This window comes from Schistocerca piceifrons, chromosome 3, assembly GCF_021461385.2.
Source record: "Schistocerca piceifrons isolate TAMUIC-IGC-003096 chromosome 3, iqSchPice1.1, whole genome shotgun sequence".
NCBI lineage: Eukaryota > Metazoa > Arthropoda > Insecta > Orthoptera > Acrididae > Schistocerca > Schistocerca piceifrons.
Window position 1 is genome coordinate 350387706 of NC_060140.1, and position 26027 is coordinate 350413732.

A 26027-nucleotide genomic window follows, 5' to 3' on the forward strand; every position below is an offset into this window, starting at 1 on the left:
TCTTCTCCCCAATTCTATTCAGTACCTCCTCATTAGTTATGTGATCTACCCATCTAATCTTCAGCATTCTTCTGTAGCACCACATTTCGAAAGCTTCTATTCTCTTCTTGTCTAAACTTTTTTTCGTCCATGTTTCACTTCCATACATGGCTACACTCCATACAAATACTTTCGGAAACGACTTCCTGACACTTAAATCTATACTCGATGTTAACAAATTTCTCTTCTTCAGAAACGCTTTCCTTGCCATTGCCAGTATACTTTTTATATCCTCTCTACTTCGACCATCATCAGTTATTTTGCTCCCCAAATAGCAAAACTCCTCTATGTTATACGTAACATTAAGTTTTTTCTTTTAGTTCAGCAGACTCGGGATATGTATGTTACTACTCCCTGAAAATTTGAATACTCTACGAAGTGGTTTCTGAGATTTAGGGCAAAAGGCAACAGAAAATGTAAATTTGCAGGAACGGCTTCTAAAATTTCAAAAGACGGTAACTCACTTAATATATGCTTAATTTTTTTTTATTTTAGTCACTCAGAAGCACCCCGCACCGTACTGTATACCATCCTCTTGATCTTTTTCCAAGTTTTTTCTTCTTTTCTTCTTCCTGGAATCCTTAGCGGCCAACTGTGTTGCATACTCTCCTTTATCAATGCGAACCTTGTCCATCCGTTAAAGTTCTCTGATGCAGTTTGCTCCAGGATTAATTCCCATATGCTGTAGCACTTTCACGCTACCAATATTGCCATCATTAAAACCAATAACAGCATCACTGACCCCCCACTTCAGTGTCTTCATTCCAAGAAAAACATTTTTTGATAATCGAGTCCATGTAAAATTATTGAAAGACTCATTGGGATATTGAGTCTGACCATGCAGATTTGCCAGGTCTCTGTAAATAGGTTTTATGATATCCGTGACTGCTGCTGGGACGGAATGTTTATGGCCGTATGCACTGTGTGAGTACTGGGGACTGCATTAATTGCACCATGCATCAGGTCCAGGAGGGAAAAGGTGGTGTATTGGTTTTTCATCAGTTGACTGTCTGTGGAAGAAAGTAACCCCTACTGCTTCCTTCATTTTCAACAAATCCTCAATTTTATTTCTAATGACCATTTCATAAAACTGCTGTAGTTCATCAATCATTTTGTTTCAGTCTCTCAAACTTTGTTTCAACTTCCTCAACATGGTACCCATCCTCTTTTGGACATGACCAACACATTCCAATTTTGTGATAATCTTCTCACCATACGGCTGAGCGGCTACTACACTGTTATATACTTTTGCGACTGCATCACCTAAGAACTTAGTGTAACATACTCCCCTTTCGTTCACAAATCGACTAAAAATTTCAATAGCTGCAGAGGCGTCCATACCACCACTTGTTCCTTCTAGATTTCTGTCACAGATATGCCATTCTTCATTCCCTGATAAAAACTTATAACAATGTTTGGTTAAAACCTGGAAATCTATTACATTTCCAGTATCCACACTGGTCACCGTAGCAACAGAATTCTTATAAGTGTAGCCATGCTTTTGCAAAGTGCCATCAAAAGCTACTGGTATATCAATCATACCAGCACCCTTCATTGACTCACATGCAACAGATTCCACGGCAGCTACAATAAATCCTGCACACTAGACGATTTTGCAAGGTGGGCGTGGCATGTTCATCACGGCACACATTGTTTCTGCTGCTGCGTGTCCTTTGTCAATAGCTCTCAATCCATAAAACCACCTAACATTTACTTCAAAATAATTACCTTTACACTTATCAGAATTCCAAAATGAATGAGTATATTTACAACTGGCACAATTAATAAGTATCCTGGCAAGTCCATTTGATACCTCACTGTCTTCATGTGAAGTAACTGGCCCTCCACATATATTGCAACACACACATTCACCTAATACTCTTGTTAGGATGTGTAAATCTATCAGAATATAACCAAACCTACCATTTACATCAATTTCGCTCTGAGAAAACTATGTGTCACAACATTTTATTTTAATTTCGAAGCACTAATGGGTGTTCCTCTAGATACTGACGTGTTTGACTGTATTTCATTGTCTGTAACTTCACACACCACATGTTGAACACAATGTTTCCCTCTGTTCGAAAAACTATTACCATGAAACCCATGATTCTTAAAGAAACTTCGTTTTGGCGTCGATACGAAACTGATTTTGACAGTGCTATCAATACAAATACGTAATTTAACCTTTATAGCACAGCAATACACAGCCTTCTATATAAAAAAAATCACCGATTTTATTAGACCTAAAAGTAGTGCACGTAATTTTTTTTTTACATTTTCAACCGTTGTAGATTATATTTAATAAAATAAAATAAAATACTTCCCATGTTAGTTTATAAGTGATATATGTATATCATTTTATTCGAAAAATTGCAAATGAGATAAAAATAGCTAAATGTGAAAAAAAATTCCGTTCTAACTCCCCTTAACGGCCTATTCATTATCACTCTCCAACTTGCGACTTAAGCACACAAAAAAATTACGTGTTTCATGTGACAATCGTCATGAGCCAATCTCTTATCTCTACAGCACTCAGCCCATTCTTGATTTCTTTTTGTCTGGTTGTATTGTATCAAGCAGGAAATACAAAGACTATTTTCATCCTTTTCACTGGACTGCTGCAAGTTATAAGAGCAAGGAAGAAGACCTGAGTGAGGCATTCGTTCACACGCGAGATGAAAGGAAGGAGGAGTTACAAGACGATAGACAACGAAAAGGGAAGTGGAAATTACGCGAAGCTGAAGAGGATGGCAAAAGACAGTAGGTGCATGGAGAGTTACCACGTGAAAACTTGCCTTTGGGCAGAACACTAATGATATCAGAACTAGGCTCGTCCACACTTTTCCTCATTCATGCTTTTAGCAATTATTTCTCCTTATCAGTCCTCGCTCTTACGAGGTAGAGCAGTGGTTAGCACACTGGACTCGCATTCGGGAGGACGGCGGTTCAAACCTGCATCTGACCAACCTGATTTAGGTTTTCCGTGATTTCCCTAAACCGCTTCAGGCAAAATTCGGGATAGTTCCTTTGAAAAGGCACGGCCAAATTCCTTCCCTAATCCGAAGAGACCGACGACCTCGCAGTTTGGTCCCCGCCCCCAAATCATCCAACCAGTCTTGCTATTACAGAATTAATTCCTTCTACTTCGGATTCATTAGCTCAAATAGCTTCTTTAGCAGTTTCTACCTTTTATCCTCCTGTGCGCAATTTTCTTAGAATGCGGCTCCAACTGCTGTTGTTGTTATGTTTCTTTGACCTGTTTTCAGATAAGGTGGCAATGAAAAATAATGCGTGAATGTGTCCCAAAGAACAGCGTAAACATGTCATATCGCCATGTTTGTGTTGGTTTCGAAACTACAGAAGTAATTTTTAGGCTCTCAAATTACGCAAATGTACCTTGTAAAGTAGAAGTATCTCTTGTAAACGTACATATAGTAATCTATTCTTATTTTTAAATGAAATGCTCCCTAGAAGCTTCGATATTTGAGTAACAAAATTTACTCACATTGCACAAAATCACAAGTATGTTCTCCGCGCTGAGACGTTCACTCATCTCAGGGGCTCATCTGGTGCGTGAAATTTGTGAAAGCTCTCAATAGATGGTAGCACCAATCTTCCATTGTCAGCAGCGCACTAGCAATAATGCTTTCCGAGAAAAGTGCTGTGCCTGAACTAGGGATGAGAAAAACCGACCGGCTAAAACCGATACCGGTATTTTAATTTTGAATAACTGGTATTTGTTTGGTCTCTGTTATAACAGGTGTTTTCAAATTTTTTACTAATACCCGAGTAAAAACAGCGAAATATCCATAAGCCATAGAGCTAAAATTTTTCTTTTTGAAATAAATCTTTTTTTTAGAAAAGAAGTAATTTTTATTCGAAAGATTGGCATTGGTTTGAAATATTGCGATATTGTAGAATATGGGAAGAGTGATCAGTGCTATTTTAATAACATAGCCGACAGAAACGAACAACAAAGAAGTGGCATAAAAATTGGTACAGCGTTATTGAGACAAAAATATACCTGTTGCCGTGTGTCATGGTTTAAAGTACAACTGCTATGTACGGTAGGTTCTAATCGTCGTCAGCGGACATCAGTTACACTGCAGAATGGCACCAACCCTAGGCTGGAAATACACTCCTGGATATGGAAAAAAGAACACATTGACACCGGTGTGTCAGACCCACCATACTTGCTCCGGACACTGCGAGAGGGCTGTACAAGCAATGATCACACGCACGGCACAGCGGACACACCAGGAACCGCGGTGTTGGCCGTCGAATGGCGCTAGCTGCGCAGCATTTGTGCACCGCCGCCGTCTGTGTCAGCCAGTTTGCCGTGGCATACGGAGCTCCATCGCAGTCTTTAACACTGGTAGCATGCCGCGACAGCGTGGACGTGAACCGTATGTGCAGTTGACGGACTTTGAGCGAGGGCGTATAGTGGGCATGCGGGAGGCCGGGTGGACGTACCGCCGAATTGCTCAACACGTGGGGCGTGAGGTCTCCACAGTACATCGATGTTGTCGCCAGTGGTCGGCGGAAGGTGCACGTGCCCGTCGACCTGGGACCGGACCGCAGCGACGCACGGATGCACGCCAAGACCGTAGGATCCTACGCAGTGCCGTAGGGGACCGCACCGCCACTTCCCAGCAAATTAGGGACACTGTTGCTCCTGGGGTATCGGCGAGGACCATTCGCAACCGTCTCCATGAAGCTGGGCTACGGTCCCGCACACCGTTAGGCCGTCTTCCGCTCACGCCCCAACATCGTGCAGCCCGCCTCCAGTGGTGTCGCGACAGGCGTGAATGGAGGGACGAATGGAGACGTGTCGTCTTCAGCGATGAGAGTCGCTTCTGCCTTGGTGCCAATGATGGTCGTATGCGCGTTTGGCGCCGTGCAGGTGAGCGCCACAATCAGGACTGCATACGACCGAGGCACACAGGGCCAACACCCGGCATCATGGTGTGGGGAGCGATCTCCTACACTGGCCGTACACCACTGGTGATCGTCGAGGGGACACTGAATAGTGCACGGTACATCCAAACCGTCATCGAACCCATCGTTCTACCATTCCTAGACCGGCAAGGGAACTTGCTGTTCCAACAGGACAATGCACGTCCGCATGTATCCCGTGCCACCCAACGTGCTCTAGAAGGTGTAAGTCAACTACCCTGGCCAGCAAGATCTCCGGATCTGTCCCCCATTGAGCATGTTTGGGACTGGATGAAGCGTCGTCTCACGCGGTCTGCACGTCCAGCACGAACGCTGGTCCAACTGAGGCGCCAGGTGGAAATGGCATGGCAAGCCGTTCCACAGGACTACATCCAGCATCTCTACGATCGTCTCCATGGGAGAATAGCAGCCTGCATTGCTGCGAAAGGTGGATATACACTGTACTAGTGCCGACATTGTGCATGCTCTGTTGCCTGTGTCTATGTGCCTGTGGTTCTGTCAGTGTGATCATGTGATGTATCTGACCCCAGGAATGTGTCAATAAAGTTTCCCCTTCCTGGGACAATGAATTCACGGTGTTCTTATTTCAATTTCCAGGAGTGTATTTTTCTGGAATAATGTAGCAGTGAAGTACAATGCTTCATTTGCTTTAAAAGATTAAAGATGTGTCTGCCATTTCTATTAAGGAAAACATGATAACAGTAATAAATTAAAACTTAACAACGTTTCATTCTTAGTACGCAGTAGAAATTGAAGATACCTGATCTGCTGACTGTCTCTACATAAGATGCCTTTATTTACTTGTAGCCCTTAAAAATGAGTAACGCGAAAAATAGAGTTCTTCAACCACAGTTTTCAACCTTAAGCACCGATTATTCGTAACGTCCAATAATGTCCAAATGGTAGCTTCATCCCTTCATCCGCGGTTTCAAAATGATTTTTGAGCGGAGTTTCAAAATTATTTATTTTTATTTATTTATTTTTATTTATTTATTTATTTATTTTTCTTTTTGTCACAAGTTATCCTTCCGCTCTCCGGGCTAGCCAAGAGCAACTCCATATTCTGACTTACAAAACGGCACCGAATTGTAGTTACAGCCCACTTACGTACACTTTATTTCACTGGTTGAGGTTTAAAGAAACGGGAAAGTCATATGGCATTGCGGGCTCACAGACGCGGAGAGACAGGTTCGAGATGTAATAGAGGAAAGAAAAAAAATATTTCTACCACGACAGCTCCTTTCCTTCTAACAGTTTGAGTGTTGTCTCTTAAATATGTCTGTTGATGTAGGTAGCTTTGATGAGTGCGTGCAAAGCTCTCTTTTGAAACCCTCAGAATAGAACCAGATAGAACTGGAACGCAGAATGACAAGTGCCATCCAAATTTGAAGTCATAGATTATGGCAAAAATTGAGCCAGTATTGGTGAATATGTCCTGGAACGAGAAACTTGATTGGTGTTACCTATTACCGTCGCCCGCCCCTCACAATCATCAACATTGGCGCCTAAGTATGCTTATATTTTATTGAACCACGAACTAATACTACCTATTTACAATGATTTTTTTTATAAAATGATGAAGCAAGTCTCATGATTTCGTGACTGCTGCCGTGTAGGCAGAAAAGAAACCCAATCATCCACACTTGGTATGAAATATGTTTCGTCTGCACCTCTCCTCTCCCTAGCGACACTAGCTTCACCCACACCCCTCACCGACTTAAGATCAACCAGGTTAAATTGTTTACAGCATACTTAGTTTGGAAATCGCTTGACCGCTGTACTCCTTACTTCCAAAATAACAGAAATTGGAAGACTTCAGGCTGCCAGTGCTTTGTGTACGAAAACTGACACTAACAACAATAATAATAATAATAGTAATAATAATAATAATAATAATAATAATAATAATGGGTTGGTCCGCAAGTTCGCAGAGTTTATAGTTGAACAAACACAACAGACACGCGTAACAGAAACTTCACTCATAAAAAATTTATTTTCATCCACTATTTACAACGGTCTGCCAACGCTGGGGTAGCTTTTCGATTCACCGACTGTAGAAATGAAGTGGTTTTGGGGCGAAGAACTCGAGCCATGTTCGGAGCGCATTTTCAAATGTTCAAATGTGCGTGAGATCTTATGGGTCTTAACTGCTAAGGTCATCAGTCCCTAAACTTACTCACTACTTAACCTAAATTATCCTAAGGACAAACACACACACACCCATTCCCGAGGGAGGACTCGAACCTCCGCCGGGATCAGCCACACAGTCCATGACTGCAGCGCCTTAGATCGCTCGGCTAATTCCGCTCGGCGAGCGCATTTTCATCCGAAATGGAAGTTCTTTAAAGATTGTTGGATAGACAGCGGAAGAGGTGAAAATCGGAGGGTGAAAGATCAGACGAATAAGGTGCTTGTGGAATGACTTCCCAACTCAACCCCTGTGTAGTCTTTTGTCACTCAAGCAGGTTGGGGGAGGGCGTTGTCGTGGAGTAGCACCACTTCATCCAGTCTTCCTGGTAGTCGTTCTTCGACTGCGTGTGCAAGACCTCCCACGTGTTGACAATAAACGTCATCAGTGATGGTTACACCTCGGAGAAGTAATTCGTTCTACAACACATCCTCGCTGTTCCACTAAATGCACAACTTTATCTCTTATCGATGCTCACAGGTCTTTTTAGTGGAGTAGCTGCTTTTTTTGGGCTCAAACATTCCTTTATTTTCCTTGTGTTAGAATAAACACACTATTTCACTTCACCAGTAACGATACAGGATCGGAATGCTCGTTGTTGCTAACGAGCCAATTGGTGACGACCAAGCAGAGATGCACATATGGCCAGCCCTGATTTTTTGAGCCTTCCCCATTGCATTTCACATCACAGTTCATCACATCTGCCAGTTCTTGAATACACTGACATGGATCATTGTGGATTAATGCGTTCAAACGGTCTTCATTAAACGAAGGTCTTCCTGAACATGGAGAGCCACTAATGTCAAAACGATCCTCCTTGAAACAAGAAAACCATTTTCTTGCCGTGCTGTGTCAGGTGTCATCATCCGCAAACATCGCGCAAATGCTTCTGGCAGCCTCAGCTGCTTCCACCCATCTATTCAAATTAAACAGAAGGCTGTGTCGAAAGTGTTCAGATTTCTCCATTTGGTACTTAATTTTCAAGCGTCCACAGCTCCGCTCACTATCTCCAAATGAAAAAAATGACAGTATGTATACTCAAACAGCAACAATGAACTACAAACAAAAATGACGATCGATAGACAAACCCGCAGAAACCGGAACATCAACATGTAAAAGTAAAACGCTACAAACTTATACACCTACCTAATAACAATGCTGTGTAAGTCCTGCAGCAGCATAGTAGCTGTTACACGGATATTGTTGTGTTGTCTTTCATTTCGTTTGTTTGTTGCGAAATGGGTGATGGAGCAATTTATGGGCCCTTGTGGGAACTACCTACAACTCAGAGAACGTATTTTCATGAGATATTCAAATGTCTATATCGCAGTTTTACTGACACAGATGTGTAGTAAAAAGTAAAAAGCGTGTGTGTGGAGTGGGTTTCACAAGCTGTAATATCTACACCTGTTAACCCTAGAGCACTAAAGGACGGAAAAATGTCACATTGCTACTAAACCACCGTAAATTGTACTACTCCAAATTTATTCAAAAGAATTTATAGGTCATGCGTTAGTTAATTACAATTATTGGATCATCAATGGAATATTCCATACCAAATTAAGTACAAAATGTCCTGTTTTCTATCCAACTGCCATTGTAAATTTTACGGGGATTTAATAATCTAGAATTAATGCCAGTATTTAATAAAAATGTAATTATTGATAATTTATGTAATCAGTATTACAGGCGCAAGAAATAGTGATTATAGTAATCCCCTATTAAAAGTAATAGAGCCTCCTGACCGAAACGAAATCGAACCCTTTTTGCTTTTACCTCTCCGAAATTTCACCTTACTCTTCAGGGGGTAAATGCCCCCAGATATACCTCGCCTCACATTCAAAAACCGCTGCTACAGGAAATACCTACATGGCATTTTGCCATAAGAGTAATTGGCATCTTTGAGGATACTGAAGTCATAAGTTAAATTGGAAATTTGTGGTAAGTACTGTGGGACCAAACTGTTGAGGTTATCGGTTCCTAGGCTTGTACACTACTTAATCTAACTTAAACTTACACTAAGGACAACACACACACCCATGCCCAAGCGAGGACTCGAACCTTCGAACCTCCGACGGGGGGTGCCACGCGAACCGCGGCAAGGCGCCCTATACCAAACGGCTACCCCACATGGCTCATAAGTTAACATACAGTGTGAGTCAAAACGGGCTTTACAAATTTGGAATGATACAGAATCGGCAAACATCTCATTTTGTAGCAAAAATCTTCAAGGCTCACATAAATCTGTCAAGTGTCATTTTGATTCGATGTCACTACCATTTGTGATGCGGTAAATATCCTCCCGGTAATTAATTACGTCCCACTTTCGTATGAGCAAATCGGACGTATCTTGTACAACAGCATCGTAGATTCGATTTGTCACGTTGACTAAATTGTTTGGTAGGGGTGGAACATGCACACCATCTTTAATGAAACCCTAGAGACAGTCATCCATTGGTGTCAAGACTGGGTTGCCAGATGACCATGCTATTGCCCCTTCTCAGCCAATCCACCGACCTGGGGCGCAATTACCGACGAAGCCTCGAACTTTCCTGGGAAAAGCTGACAGGGTGCGCAGCAACCTTCGGTTGTTTGCCGTGGGGTGTGGTAAGGTGTCGAAGTTGAGTGACTGTAGGAACATACGACTTAGACAAAATTTCCAGCTCGTGTGATGAATGGCAGCTAGCGCTGAATGTGGGAAAATGTAAGTTAATGTGGATGAGTAGGAAGATCAAAGCTGTAATGTTCGGATACAGTGTTACTAGTGTCTTGCTTGACACAGTCAAGTCATTTAAATATCTGGGCATAATGTTGCAAAGCGATTGAGGTGGAACGAGCATGTGAAACTGTGGTAGGGCGAATGATCAACTTCGGTTTATTGGGAGAATTTTAGGAAAGAGTGGTTCACCTATAAAGGAGACCGCGTATAGGGCGCTGGTGCGACCTAGTCTTGAGTACTGCTCGAGTGTCTGGGATTCATACCAGGTCGGACGGAAGGAAGGCGTCGAAGCCATTCAGAGGCGGGCTGCTACCTTTGTTACCGGTTGGTCCGAACAACACGTATGCGTTACGGTGATGCGTCGGGAACTCAAATGGGAATCCCTGTAGGGAAGGTGAAGTTCTTTTCGAGAAAATTGAGATGAATTTGATATAGGGTACCCTCTGCCACGCACTGTATGGTGGCTTGCGGGGTATCTGTGTGGATATAGATGTAGATGTAGAAATGAGGAGGTTCATCATGTTGCTAAGTAATAAACCATCCCATGTTGGTCATTTTCATCGATCTGTGAATCAGAAAGTTTTCAAGCATCTGCAGATACACAGTAGCAGCTACAGTTTTCTCCATGAAGAAGAAAGGGCCATACGCTTTCAATTTTCTAAGGACACAAAACAAATTAACTTTGGGGCTGTCACGAACGTGTTCCAGGATTGCATGTGGATATCGCTGGCTCATATTCTGCAGTTGTAGGCATTCACCGTCCCACTGATTCATCACTGAATATTACTATGTTCAGGATGTCTCGTCGTCCTCTATCTGATGCAAAATTTCGGCACAGAATTCCCAAAGAGCAACCTTATCCGCATCGCTAATGTGCTGTGTCATTGTGAATCGCCGGCCGGTGTTGCCGTGCGGTTCTAGGCGCTTCAGTCTGGAACCGCGTGACCGCTACGGTCGCAGGTTCGAATCCTGCCTCGGGCATGGATGTGTGTGATGTCCTTAGGTTAGTTAGGTTTAAGTAGTTCTAAGTTCTAGGGGACTGATGACCACAGATGTTAAGTCCCATAGTGCTCAGAGCCATTTGAACCATTTGAACCATTGTGAACCTAAGTCTACGGAGTACTCGCCAAACGGTCTTTTGGGGAATGCTATCCTCGCAAGATGTACGTCGCATTGATTTTTGTGGACTGTGGGCAAGGCTCTCCCTAACCTGTTCGACATAATCATCCATATGCGGACGACCTGGTGATTTATCACGTTGCATTAAACAACCTGTCACAACAAAGTTCTTCTGCCGTATTCGGCGCGAAATTTACGCAGAACAGTTGTTACAAAGTTCGCTTCATGAAACCAAAACACAGCAAACACGCTCCGCACCAGTGAAAGCAGATATTTTAACAGTGCACTATGCTGGCGCTCCTGCACTACGTAAATCAAACTTGAGGTTGTTCGCTACAAAATGTTACATCTACAGATGCTGTAAGTTATCTCAACAAATTTATACAGCATTGCAAAGCTTTAAAGCCCTTTTTGACTCACCCTGTATTTTGCATAGTTTCGTTCACTGATGTCTTGCGACATAATTTTCTGAACTAACACCTCATTTACACAAAAATTATTCATTTATGAAAGAAAACTGTTAGAATTATGTGTGGGCTTCTCTCATGTCCACACAAGTAACTGGGAATATTAATCACACCCTCATAGAGCATTTATTCACTTTTGAAAGAGTTCTGCTCACACAGTCCACACCATAACATTTAGCGCTAATATGACCTATGGAAGCAGTAACTACCTAAGTGATTGACGGCTGTATCAGTGTCTACTCGAAAGAAGTTATTTCTATTGTTCAGGACGATGAGACAGAAAGAAGAGGGAGAAACATTTTTCTGCATGAGCCCTAATTTATCTAATTACGGCATCGTGGTCATTACGGGAGATGTACACGCTTCTTGAATCGCTTTGTAACGTGGCTCCGGATATTTTTCAATGGTGTCAGCGATGGATAACAAACTTGTTGCAACGTATCCTATTGCAGGTTGGTCATAATTTCTGTAGCACTGTGACATTGCCTACTCAAATTCATGAGGAATCATGCAGCTTTTCTTTGAATATTTTCTGTGTTGATATAACTTGGTAGCGGTCTCAGGTCGATCAAGAATTGGACGGACAACGCTTTTGTAAGCGACCTCTTTGGTGCGTAAATTACACTTCCTTGGGATTCTTCGAACAATTCTGAACCTGGAAACTGAAAACCGTGACTGTTTCCAGTGACAGATCAACGATCGCACAGTCAAGTTACACTGAAGCCAAAAAGAAACTGGTATAGGCATGCGTATTCAAATACAGAGATATGTAAACAGGCAGAATACGGCGCTGCGTTCGGCAACGCATATATAACGCAACATGTCTCTGGAGCAGTTGTTATATCGGTTTCTGCTGCTACAAATGTAGATTATCAAGGTTAAAGCAAGTTTGAACGTGGTGTTATTGTCGGCGCTCGAACGATGGGACACAGCACCTCCGACGTAGCGAAAAAATGGATGTTTTCCCGTACGACCATTTCACGAGTGTACGGTGAATATCAGGAATCCGGTAAAACATCGAATCTCCGACCGCTGCGGCCGGAAAAAGATCCAGCAAGCACAGGGCCAACGACAACTGAAGAGAATCTTAAACGTAATAGAAGTGCAACCCTTCCTCAAACTGCTGCAAATTTCAATGCTAGGCCATCAACAAGTATCAGCGTGCGAATCATTCAACGAAACATCGTCGATATGAGCTTTCGGAGCCGAAGGCCCACTCGTGTACCCTTGATGACTGCACGACAAAAAGCTTTACGCCTCGCCTGGGCCCGTCGACACCGACATTGGACTATTGATGACTAGAAACATGTTGCCTGGTCGGACGATTCTCGGTTCAAATTGTATCGAGCGGATGGACTTGACCGGGTATGGAGACAACCTCATGAATCCATGGACCCTGCATGTCAGCAGGAGACTGTTCAAGCTGGTGCAGGTCCTATAATGGTGTGGGGCGTGTGCAGCTGGAGTGATACGGGACCCCTGATACGTCTAGATACGACTCTGAAATGTGACACGTGCGCAAGCATCCTGTCTGATCACCTGCGTCCATTCATGGCCATTTTCCATTCCGACGGACTTGCGCAATTCCAGCATGACAATGCGACACCCCACACGTCCATAATTGCTAAAGATTGGCTCCAGGAAGACCGTTCTGACTCTAAACACTTCCGCTGGTCAGAAAACTCTCCAAATGTGAACATTCTTGAGCATATCGGAATGCCTTGCAACGTGGTGTTCAGAAGAGATCTCCACCCCCAATATTCTTACGGTTTTATGGACAACTCTACAGGATGCATGGTGTCAGTTCCCTCCAGCACTACAGCAGACATTAGTCGAGTCCATGCCACGTCGAGTTGCGGCACTTGTGCGTGCTTGCGGGGGCCCTACACGATAGTAGGCAAGTGCACCAGTTTCTTTGGGGCTTCAGTGTATATCGCACCTTTTCGTCTACTTATGTGCATTGCATTACTTTTATTTATGTTTAAGTCAGCTGCAAAAGTTTGCCCCAGACGCTGCTCACCTGCAAGTCTCTCTGCATTTCATAACATGAACTGAAAATATGCGTCATTCAAGTTTACATAATTGCGCATTATGTGATGTTACTGACAAAATTTACCTATGAGTCAAAACATAAGGCGAACCTCCAGATCGAATGTTGCCTGATGGCGTTGTGGGAATGGAGTTTTTTGTTTGTGAGTAAAAGGACAAACGTTCGTGTCGATGATAGAACTTGCCATCCTTCTGCAGTCATCAACAAAGAGATAGATAAAACTGTAGAAAAAATTTGTGAAAACCGACATTTTACGATATCCTAGCTGTAGAACAACTTTCCAGAGTCTTTGCGGTGTGTGTTTCTTTCATGAGATCGTACGTTCCAATACGGCATTAGCAGTGTGCCGCTTGACACAGTCGCGACGAGTAAATGTCTAGGCGTAACACTGCAAAGCGATATGAAATGGACCGAGCACGTAAAGGGACGGTGGTAGGGAAGGCGAATCGTTGACTTTGGTTTACTGGGAGAATTTTAGGGAAGTGTGTTTCATCTGTAAAGGAGACGGCGTATACAACACTAGTGCGACTCATTCTTGAGTACTGCTCGAGTGTTTGGAATCTTCACTACGTCGGCTTAAAAGAAGACATCAAAGCCACACAGCGGTGGGCTGCTGGATTTGTCACCGGTAGGCTGGATCAACGTGCAAGTGGTACAGACATGCTTCGTGAACTCAAATGGGAATCCCCGAAGGAAAGACGACGCTCTTTTCGTGGAAAACTATTGAGAAAATTAAGGGAGCTGCATTTGAAGCTGACTGTAGAATGACCCTAATGCTGCCAGCGTACGTTTAACGTAAGGATCACGTCGATCAGATAAGAGAAATTAGAGATCGTATGGAGGCATATAGACAGTTGTTCTCCGCTCCCTCTATCTGCGAGCGGAACGGGAAAGGACTATTAGCGGTACAAGGTACCCTCCATCACGCACTACGCGGTTGTTTACGGAATGTTTATATAGATGTAGAATATGTTACGCGTGGTAGTGTGAGAGTAACAAAACTGAGACTAGACATTCAAAACAGACGACACAGTCTCCTGTGTACAGGTCCCACGCAGAAAACAGTTTGCCTGGCTTACGCAAGAACTGTTGCAGTAGTTCAAATTGGACTATTCTGAATATTTTCCCTGCAGCCCAGAGTTAGGTTCAAAGCAATTAACTAGTTCTACACACGAATTAGAGGCTTGGCTCCCAACATTGATTCCGGAGAGAGCTTCTGGATACTTCATCGAGCTGGCCGGAAACTCAGGCGGCTGAATTTTTAAGCAGAGGAGGAGGAGGAGATTAGTGTTTAACGTCCCGTCGACAACGAGGTCATTAGAGACGGAGCGCAAGCTCGGGTGAGGGAAGGATGGGGAAGGAAATCGGCCGTGCCCTTTCAAAGGAACCATCCCGGAATTTGCCTGAAGCGATTTAGGGAAATCACGGAAAACCTAAATCAAGATGGCCAGAGACGGGATTGAACCCTCGTCCTCCCGAATGCGCCACCTCGCTCGGTTTTTAAGCAGAGGGAGTTCGCTAGCATGTTAAGAAATATATCTAATGTTTCAATTTGATTTATATAGGACAGTAATACAAAGGTGTACTTTCAAGATTGTTCTAGAAAATTTTCTTTAACTATTGGCAGCGCAACGGAGGTTTCATTCCTCACAGCCGTAGTACACTCTCGCTCAGATTTGCACTAAACTGCTTCCGAAATCCATGAAGCCCATTGGTGCTTAATTAAACGTTAACATTTCAGATTTTGCGCGTATTCCAGCTCAGAAATAGTACAGTTTACTCGCAGGACTAGTTTCGAGGCTAACGTAGTGATCTTTTGTTTCATTTTCACAGTTTACGTTGTACGTAGTGTGCGGTGGTGGTCTCCAATTTTGTTTGTAACTGGAACGCCGCTGGTCACTTACCAACGACGTTGAGGTTGAAGATGACCCAGTCGTCTGCTGCGGCGTCGGCGACGTTGTCCAGCCGCGCCGTCGTGTCGGTCAGCCACAGCCTCGTGCTGGTGGAGAAGGCGGCCTCCGACTTGGACGTGTACGTCACGGGCACCGTCCACGTCGTCTCGTCGCTGGGACCAGCAGGCACCAGCCAACGGTTCTGTGGATGCCACGAGGTACCGTCAGTTACGCTGCTAGAACTACGCAAAGCCAATCCTAAAAACCCACAGTAGAAACGTGGACGGCTTCATGAACTTTTGGACCGGCACAGTTAAAGAAAATAAATAAATAAAATACCACAGACGTAGTGCGATTAGATACCAAATAATTATTTAAATAAAAATAAATTTTTGAAGTAAGATTTTTTAAAAATCGGACTGAAAACGGTAAAACAATTTCTCCCTGCCTTATACAGATTCCCAATCCCATACAGACAATCTTGAAAAATTTTACTTGTGAATTTTTTATAGCTGTGGCAAACTTGGGAATTTTTCCATTATAAATCTTACAAGTGTTGTCACAGCTACTAAGAATTCACAAGTACGAATTTTCGGGACTGTCTGTATTGGGTGGGAATCTGTATGGGGCTAGCAGAAATTACTTTATTCTTTTTCGTCCGATTTAAAAACTTGTTATTATTAAAAATTTATTTTTATTTATTAGGAAAGACAGGATAGCATACTTGGAGGAGCAAAATCCTCGAAACTTTTAAAGAAGCAAATAAATTATGATTGCTGCATCCAGATGTCTTATTTGTCGATTAGTCTAGAAGATTGATTTCGACAGTACTGCTACTGTACACCAGTGATGTTTATTGTGTTTGTCTGTGAAACTCAGTAAAAATTAGTCCTAAATCAGTCTAACTGTAGTCTTTTTGTGTGACCTGCTTGCCAAACGTTATTGCCTTCTGACTGTTCCTTCCGCTGATAACTAAGTTTCGTGTGACGAATGTAGTTTGCTGAAATGAAAAGCTGTGGCACGTGGATATGGTACGCCCAAGGAAACGTCACTCTTACTACGCCACTATGGAAACGTATACAACTTGCAAGTAATGCCCACCTGCGTGACGACAGCGGAGCCGTCCGAGTAGTTCCTGGTGACGGTGATGAGGGGGAAGCCGGCCTGCCGCGCCCACGGCAGCATCACTGATGACACAGTCGCGTCGGAAGGCAGGTCCGACGAGGACGCCACCGCGTCCATCGCCGCAAATAGGATGTCATCCGTGGCGTTGCTGAACTGGCTGTGAGCAGTAGTGTCGTTTATGCACCTCGTGACAATTATAAGTTAAGAACATTGATTTTTCGCTCACGTAAGGTCCGTATTTGTGTCTGGAAAAGAAAGAGCTTCAAATAGTAACCAGATGTATTGAGCACCACTTATTTTGGGAGCGTAATATACGCTATTTCATCAAACGTATGGGGACACTCGTATGTAATGCGGAATTGTTCGCTAGATGTCACCACAGTTTAGGTCCAATGTCGGTGTTGACGGGCCCAGACGAGGTGTAAAGCTTTTTGTCGTGCAGTCATCAAGGATACATGAGTGAGCCTTCGGCTCTGAAAGCCCATATCGACGATGTTTCGTTGAATGGGATACTATGATGGCGCAGTAACAGCAGAATGGGTCGGTTAGGAGAGCCCAGTGGCTTCGAACGTGGACTAGCCACGGGATGTTACCTGAGTAACAGTATAATCAGGGACATTTAAACCCTCTGAAGGTTGCTGATGTGCCTGTAAGTGGAAACAAGAAGAAACCAGCACCAGACAAAAAATGGTTCGAATGGCTCTGAGCACTATGGGACTTAACTTCTAAGGTCATCAGTCCCCTAGACTTAGAACTACGTAAACTTAACTAACCCAAGGACATCACACACATCCATGCCAGAGGCAGGATTCGAACCTGCGACCGTAGCAGCAGCGCGGTTACAGACTGTAGCGCCTAGAACCGCTCTGCCACCCCAGCCGGCAGCACCAGACAGATCTCATGTACTGGTGGATAGGGACCGTCGAATATTGCGGAGGATGGTTGTAAAAAAATGGCAAGAAATCGGCGAAAGGATCACTCTTCATTGCAAAGTGCTACCAGCCGTCCAGCTAGCACAATGACTGTGCTTAGAGAGATAAAAAGAATGGGGTACAGTGCTCGAGCAGCTCCTCATGAGGCACACACTTCTGTAGTCAGTGCTAAGCGATGCTTGAGATGGTGTAAAGAGCGACGCCACTGGCCAGCTTATAACTAGAAACGAGTGATTTGCAATGATTAATCACGCTGTACCCTCTGGCAATCCGATGGAATGGTTTCGGATGGGCGCGTAGTTGGAGAACGTTACCTACCACTATGTGTAGTGCCAACAGTATGTTGGCCAGGATGTGGTCCTCGTATTGTGCTTAGGAAAACGCTAAATACGGAAGAAAATGAACAAATTTCGCATCACTGTGTAGTGTGTGCAACAGAGGAACTGTTCGCAAAAGATAATTATGATACAAAGCATCCTGCCAGAATAAAAATTGTGTGCCGGACCGAGATTCGAACTCCGGACCTTTGCCTTTCGCGGGCAAGTACCCTACCGTCTTTTTTTTCATTTTGTTCGGCATTGTTCGTTGAGTTTGGTCTGGGCAGACGTCACAAGACATCCGTTCAAGTTGATCGTTGATTCCTTTACTCAGTTTTTTTATTACAGAGGGCGAGCAGTCCTCTGACCGAACACGCTGAGCCACCGTGCCGGCGACTGAGCTACCGAAGCACGACTCACGACCCGTCCTCTCAGCTGTATTTCTGCCAGTACCTCTTCTCCTGCCTTCCAAACTTCACAGAAGGTCTCTCCTGTGAAACTTGCAAAACTAGCACTCCTGGAAGAAAGGATATTGCGGAGACATGGCTTAGCCACAGCCTGGGGGATGTTTCCAGAATGAGATTTTCACTCTACGGCGGAGTGTGCGCTGATATGAAACTTCCTGGCTGATTAAAACTGTTTGCCGCATCGTGACTCGAACTAGCGACCTTCGCCTTTCGCGGGCAAGTGCCCTACCACAGTTTCAATCTGCCAGGAAGTTTCATGTCAGCGCACACTCCGCTGCAGAGTGAAAATCTCATTCTGGAAGCACCCTCCAGGCTGTGGCTAAGCCATGCGCCCGCAATATCCTTTGTTCCAGGAGTGCTGGTTCTGCAAGGTTCGCAGGAGACCTGTGAAGTTTGGAAGGTAGGAGAGGGAGTACTATCAGAAATAAAGCTATAACGACGGTTCGTGAGTCGTGGGTCGTGCTTGGGTAGCTCAGACGGTAGAGCACTTGGCAAAATCTCCTGAGTTCGAGTCTCAGTGTGGCACACATGAAGTTTAATATCAGCGCACACTCCGCTGCAGAGTGAAAATCTCATTCTGGATAGTTGTTATATCAACATGACAATGCACTCTGCCATAAAGGTTTGTGGACAGTAACATTCCTGAAATGGACTGGTCTGCCCAGAGTCCGGACCTGAAGCGAATAGAACAGCCTTAGGATGAAAAGTGTCGACGTCGCTCTAGGCCCCATCCTCCAACATCACTACCTTCCCTGGTTTCGGCTCCTGTGGAGGAATGGGTTGCAATTTCTCCACAGACATTCAGGCACCTAATAGAATGTGTCCCCAGCAGAACTGAAGCCGTCACAGCGGTGGAGGGTGGAAACATCCCGTATTACTGCCCACCAATTGGTGCCCGGATTCCTTTGACCAGATTGCGTACGTCTAGCACTTCGTGTGAACAACCTGAAACGTGCGTCCCTTTTATTTCGGAACCATCGAAAATACCGAATCTAGGATTTCGGCACACAATAGTACGCTGAGATGACCTAATTTTGTTGACTGCTCATACCAGACAGTAAGGCGCCCATTCTAAAGGTTTTAAAAGAACGGTTACAGTGGTATAACTGTTATTGAAGTTGACATTAAAGCTTTTCACAGTGGTACCGGAAAAATGAGTCAAAATTACTAGGCCGCCGGAATCGGCTGTTGCGACCTAAACTCCGCCAAAAGGGGCCTCAGGCCAGGGTTTGTCGGTATGTGCAGTAAGGCGACAGACCTACGCCAATAAGATTAAACGTTAAGCCCTCATGACTCAACTTGATACGACAAAGATACAACTTCGAATGTCGTGACTGGACCTACGCGCTAACTTCTAGCGTATCAGAACAAGCCTCGGGAAAGTATTATAAATATATTTCCATACTCATGTATTAGTAAACAGCTTTTGTGGCAGCAAGTGAAGAGTCGAAAGGCTCGAAACAATGACAGAGCCTGGCGCGGGAGCCGCACTTGGCAGTGCTTACACAACAGTCGATGCCGAACGCACTGCCTTTCATTTTAGGTTTTTTCCTCATATATTTCTGCGAAACGTCTTAGAGCCAATATTAAGAATCATTATACCACTGTACCCCTCTTTTTATAAGCGTCAAACGCAGTTAAAATTGTATCGATTAATTTATAAACTGTATTTGTTTCTGCATCTCGGCTGATACAAGAGTTGAGTCTAATACACAAGCAACAAAATTTCATGGCATTGGGCGTAATACCATGAGCCGGCAACCTGTTTGCGGTAGCTTGGACAGTTCACGAAATAAAGAAGGTACAAGTTTTAGGCAACTGGCACTGTCTATGTGTGTGCCACAGCATACAGATCGATAGGTTGTACTAAAAAACTAGAATAGAAACATGCTCGAGCTGCCTGTTTCAAGCCGTCGTTAGTAAAGTTAACTGCAGAAGCGGCAATAAAAGATATCAAGATCCATACTAAGTCTTTTCCCTCTCAGCACAGACACAGATACACCCAAATGAATAAGCCAGCAACGAAAAAAGGTAGGAAGTACACAGAGACAGACGCGCTAGGACACACGAGAACCAAAAGGAACTAACTGTACGACCGCCCCCCTCGACATCCTCCAGTCGATCATTCCTTCTCGCCCCGCCCTTTCCCAGTATATCATATATATATATATATATATATATATATATATATATATATATATATATATATATATATATATATATATCCAAAGAGTCATAAAATAGGGACTTACGTATACGTATGTGACATTGGAAACTACAGAATGTGAAACTAGTGAGTAGCACTATCAGTTGACCGACAAGTCCGGCACATATCGTAGGGTGATCAATATTTAAAAAAAGAGAAACATCCACCAAAAGGTGCGTACAACTTAAAAACACCATACAAAACAAGTCAAAATCTGCTTCAGTATAACGCTCCACGCATTTATCGTATAACCCAAATCATGTATTGCATGCTATTGAGAATGCTTAAAAAATATAAGGCACGAAAAACAATTATTTAAAAGTCCTTCATTCAGTAGCGAAGATAGTCTTCCACAAAGAAAATTTCGAAATGACAATACTGTAAATGATATCAGTTTGCACATTGGACATTCAAATATCTGTTGTTCATTTTTCATTTTTGTTTCCATTTTATTCTATGTAACCTTAGCCCAGAAAAATGGTAAAAGTAAAATTCCTGTAAATTTATTTTGTTTCTTCGATAAATCAACTTGTAGAGACAATGATCTTATGTCTCCGGTCTAAGACCCGCAGATGTTAAGTGTTTGGAACGAGAAGGTTTTAAAGAATTATATGTTTACATGAACCACTATTTTCATGAACTTGTTCCGTGTAATTGGGCTGTACTTTTCTTTTAGCTGCGTGAGTGTTCTGCGCCACTTTTTGACAGCGACTATGTTCAAAACAGAGTTGTGTCAATTTACGAGAGATTTTCTGTTTTAAGTGTTCCTGTGTAAGGAAGTTCAGTTTAGCTTTGCAGTTATTTCCTGCCCGTATCCGTCCAGCAGATCAATATTGCAGTCTACTGTTCCGTGCTTTTTCGAATATTTAAATGCCTGCGTATGTCTCCTTCTTACAAAACCGTCACATAAAGAAAATTTTGTTCTCAAAAATGTGTTCAAATGTGTGTGAATTCCTAAGGAACCAAACTGCTTAGGTCATCGGTCCCTAGACTTACACACTATTTAACCTAACTTAAACTAACTTATGCCAAGAACAACACAGACACCCATGCCCGAGGGAGGACTCGAACCTCCGGCGGGAGTGACCGCGCAGTCCGTGACAGGACGCCTCAAACCACGAGGCCACTCCGCGTGACATTTTGCTCTCAATTTACAAGAAAATTCTAATGTTCTATTACTTTAAGTACTTACTTCTGTAAAAGATAATTATGGAGGCCGTCGTAGAACGCATCAGTGCCGATAAAATGCTGCATCATTCTGACGATCGAACCACCTGTCAGAAACACACATTGATAGATTTTTGTTCATTCGGAACTTGCATTACTATTTTAAATAGAGTTTTAAAATAAAGAAAAAGGAACAAACGAAATAAAAGTTGTTTAGCACCATCATAAGAAATATGAATCCATAAACTAATCTGCAATTAAATTTTTACTGACATCGACGGACCATATACCTTACAGACACAATTATTTATTTCCAGGTCTGTAATATGAATGTTGTAATTAGGTAATATTAATGTGTTTATCCTCAGAACTACGAATATACACTAAAGCAGTGCAGCAGGTGTCCTCAATGACGTCACATCACTCGTCTACAGACCTGCAGCCGGAGACACAACCACTAAAATACGCTCATGCGCTGGTGCAGCTGCTTTCAAAGTTGACAGTACACTGCCCGACAGAAAAAGCTAAGCACCCGGAAAGGAAGACGGGAATTATGCTTCACCAGTTGAGAGGGTATGTGATGTTATTTCAGTGGTTACAATACCAGGTCAAATTTTCAAACAATTGGCAGTACGAATCCCCTTATGAGTATGGCATCGCAGCCTTCTGCCGTGGATGCATGCAGTGATTTGACTGGGAACGGTGTAAAGCCGTTGTATCCACTCCTAAGGCAAGCTGGTCTATAACGGCTGTAACTGGTCCTTTATATCCCAGACACTGGCACTGGTACGGAGTTTACGTCCGAGCTGGTCCCTCATGTTCTATAGGAGACGGATCTGTCGATTTAACTGTCTATGGGAGTACCTCAGCGTCACGAAGACAGTTCATAGAGACCGTGTGTTTGACAAGCATTGTCCTGTTAACGAATGGCATCGCGATACTGCCATATGAGATGTAACACATGAGGATGGAAGACATCCGTAACGAATCCTGCTGTCAGAGTTCTCTCAAACACTACCAGACATGACCTGAAGTCACATCCGATGGCTCCCTATCCCATGATGCCAGGAGAAATACCGCTGTGCCTCTCCAAAACATTGGACGAATGTGACTTCTTTCAAAATCGCCGCCCTACTCGCAGACAGTGGTCAAGAGGGGTAGTGCAGAACTGGGATTCATCGCTGAACATAATGTAGTGCCATTCACCAACAGTCCGTGCCTCCCGGTCATGGTACCGTTCCAAATACAGCCGTTTGTATTGTGCTATTAACTGCAGCCTACACATGTCACTAATTCCCTAATACGACTTCAACTAGTCTTCGACCGTTGGTGTGGGACGGCACAGAATGTTGGAGGGAGTCCACTACTTTTTCTCTTATTGGAGGTACAGATATGATGGGCTTACGATGTGCCTGGTGCGCAATAACGCGATCCTCCCTTGTAGTGGTCAAATGTGGTCGATCGGAGCCTTGCGCGCGAGTATGCCTACTTTCATGTTCTCACACATTCACATCCGAATGTCCTGCAAATCTGGATACTGTACGACTCGGCCAGCCGGCCAAATAGACACACACAATGAGGTCCCTTCAAAACTGTGCTGATAACGCTGCCTTACACGAGTTTGTGGCAGGGCGACTAGGGAAAGAGAAAACGCAGCTGTAGAAGAGAACGCTCTTCAACAAATCATCCGTGTCCTACAGAGTGATCACTCATCAACTGACACTGTTCATACGCCTTAAATTCTCCACCAGGCACGGTAACAACGATGAATACAAACAACACTAACGCAGTCTGGTGGCCATTCTACCTGTCACAGAGAACTGCTGCTCTAACTATTAAATGAAGTTTTCTGATAAATAAAATTATCTACAATGACAAACTATCATCCACGGCTGTATAGAAAGGCATCGAAATGTATAAGCATGGGGATAATTTTAACTGAAAAGAAGAAGCCACGAAACTTAGTGGTATATTCACAGCGACGCTGCAAAATCGACAGATAAGATTTATCCTTGACAGGCGAGAATCTATAGTTAAGTTTTATGTCTGACAAGGATTATTTTTGCTGATAACGTGTAAACTAGACTACGCCCATTTACATAGTATTTAAGCCACTCTCCACGTCCGACTCATCGGTCGACAAGAGTCACTATCTCCAGGAGTTCCTTTGTAGACGTCCAGCGCAGCCCTGGATGAAACATCAGGTACGGAAAAGGTTCTTGGATAATGGTCATACAGTCCGGAAGACTCACCAGGAAATCCTTCAATGTATGGTGTTGTTATTAGCTGAAGCGCGGCCTGAATCAAGGAGAACGCCCCTGGTCGAGGAAGAAGCCAAGCATTCCGTAGCTACAGCGCGGAATGGCTAAAAAGCCTAAAAGAACAAATTTTGAGAGTGCTCTGAAATTGTCGCAGACCTACATCGAGGAAAGAAGGCAGATCCAATGGAACTTCGACTCTAAGTTTTATCAGAAGTTCTAAATTCAGCGTTTAGACCAGGCGAAAATAGTTTTGCAGCGGCAGCTTTTTCGTAGTAACTGATCAGCAGATGTGACTCTCAAAGTGATTTAAACCAATCTGCAGTTATTATTAATCAACAGTTCTGTGCAAGATGAAGGTGTCGATAGATGGGGGAAGTACTAACCCAAAAAACGGACCTCTTGCCTTATTTGAGGGGCAATAAATCGTATTGTTTCCAAGCATTCTGAAGTGTTTGGTTTTATTTTGACTTCTTAAGCTTCACATCTTTGAACTCATATCCCAGGATCTTCCTCTTTTCTGAAATAACCGAGGAATTTGGGAAGAGTAACCTGGATGTTAACAGGTGACTGATAACGTTGTATGTTTCCACTCCAGTGCTCGAAACCTGGAATATATCTGATTGTTATTGGAGGGCCACAGGACATGATATTGCAAATCATACATGTGATTTTCCTACCTGGTCTCATTAGTCATTGTGAACCTCGTGTCCCTTAACAAAAACTGACGAGCTAAAGTAAATGTTACAGACTTGATCTGGGACTGTGATCAATTGTCCATTCACCAAAAGTGGTGAAATTATACGTCGCGTTGAAGAATCAATATGTCGCAAAAATCTGAAGTGTGCGTATTGCGCCACGGACGCTCTTTCAAAATTACGCGCACTTACTGAAAGGAATAACATCATTACCAACAAACAATAAATAAAGAGTAATTGTAATAACACAGATGCTAACTGGTAAAAAATACCTAAGTAAAGGCGAATACCTTTATAATAGATGTTGATGCCAGCATCCTCGCTGGTGATGGGTGCTGCAGAAGGATCTTCATCGTAGGCAATCGCTTGCCTAAGCAAGGTTGAAACCACGAACGCTTCATCGATTCGCCACGTGGGCTCCAACTGATAATAAATGAGAGAGCCTATCAGTGAGACAACCAAAGGCACAGTAAAATGGATAGTATCTACGCTGTTAAAGTATTTGTATTCTGTTAATCGACTCTTTCCTTTTGTATTGCTTCCTTGATACACCTGTGACAATATGAAATGAAAATTACATTCGATCCCTCGGACTTAACTTGTACAAGGACAAGATCGCTTACAATTTGCGAAGTTTATATGGCATGAGCATTTTTCAGCTCAATCACGTCATAATAAGTAAATTAGAACGTTATGGCTCAGACACAGCAGTAAAACAGATAATGTAGCTTTTTAACAGGGAACACAACGTGTCGCTGCGTACATCCAATATATTAAACTACCAAAAGTCTTTCATGGTATCTCCCTAGGTTGTATTTTAGACCCATTGCCCCTTCTTGTGCATGTATTTTTTGTTTGCAGATAACTATTGAGATAAATAGCAAGTAAAACGTAGTTTTTAAAAGAGCTACTAACGAAAATGTAATGGACGTTGTCAAATGATAATAGGAAATTCAGCACCATTAAGCTTTAAAAATTTCATTACATTCGGTGCTGAACCTGGTATATGCATCAAATAAAAGGATGTGGGTTGACAGAGTTAAATTACAGAGATTACAGACTGATCATCAATTCCGCTGGGAGTAGCATTTAAGAGAGCTGCTAAATCGTATAAATAGCTCAGTACTTGTAATGTAGACGTCATGGAGGTAAGTTATGAAAAGTTTAAAAAGCTAGCACACTTTGCTTATTTTCGTTCCATGTCATGTGTCACATTTTAGGGCAACTTTTCTAGTCAATTTAGTTTTTCGAATTAATTTTCATGTGGATTCAAAAACGTTCTGCAAAAACATGTTCAAGGAATTAAGTATACTAAGCACAGATTCTCAGAGTATATATTACTTAATGAAATTTGATGTATACAGAAAGGTCCGTTGATCGTGACCGGGCCAAATTTCTCACGAAATGTGTGTCAAACGAAAAAC

At 43.1% G+C, this 26027-nt stretch overlaps 1 protein-coding gene across 1 annotated transcript in view; it reads right to left on the reverse strand.

Annotated features, from left to right (window-relative positions):
- The window catches only part of LOC124788655 (aminopeptidase N-like), a 94435-nt gene that overhangs the window by 6509 nt on the left and 61899 nt on the right, over nt 1-26027 (reverse strand). The window contains exons 8-11 of the mRNA XM_047255932.1: nt 24894-25026; nt 16785-16803; nt 16535-16742; nt 15446-15635 (exon numbers count right to left, since the gene is read on the reverse strand). Of these exons, the coding sequence (XP_047111888.1) occupies nt 15446-15635; nt 16535-16742; nt 16785-16803; nt 24894-25026 (550 nt within the window). The remainder of the gene's footprint in view (nt 1-15445; nt 15636-16534; nt 16743-16784; nt 16804-24893; nt 25027-26027) is intronic.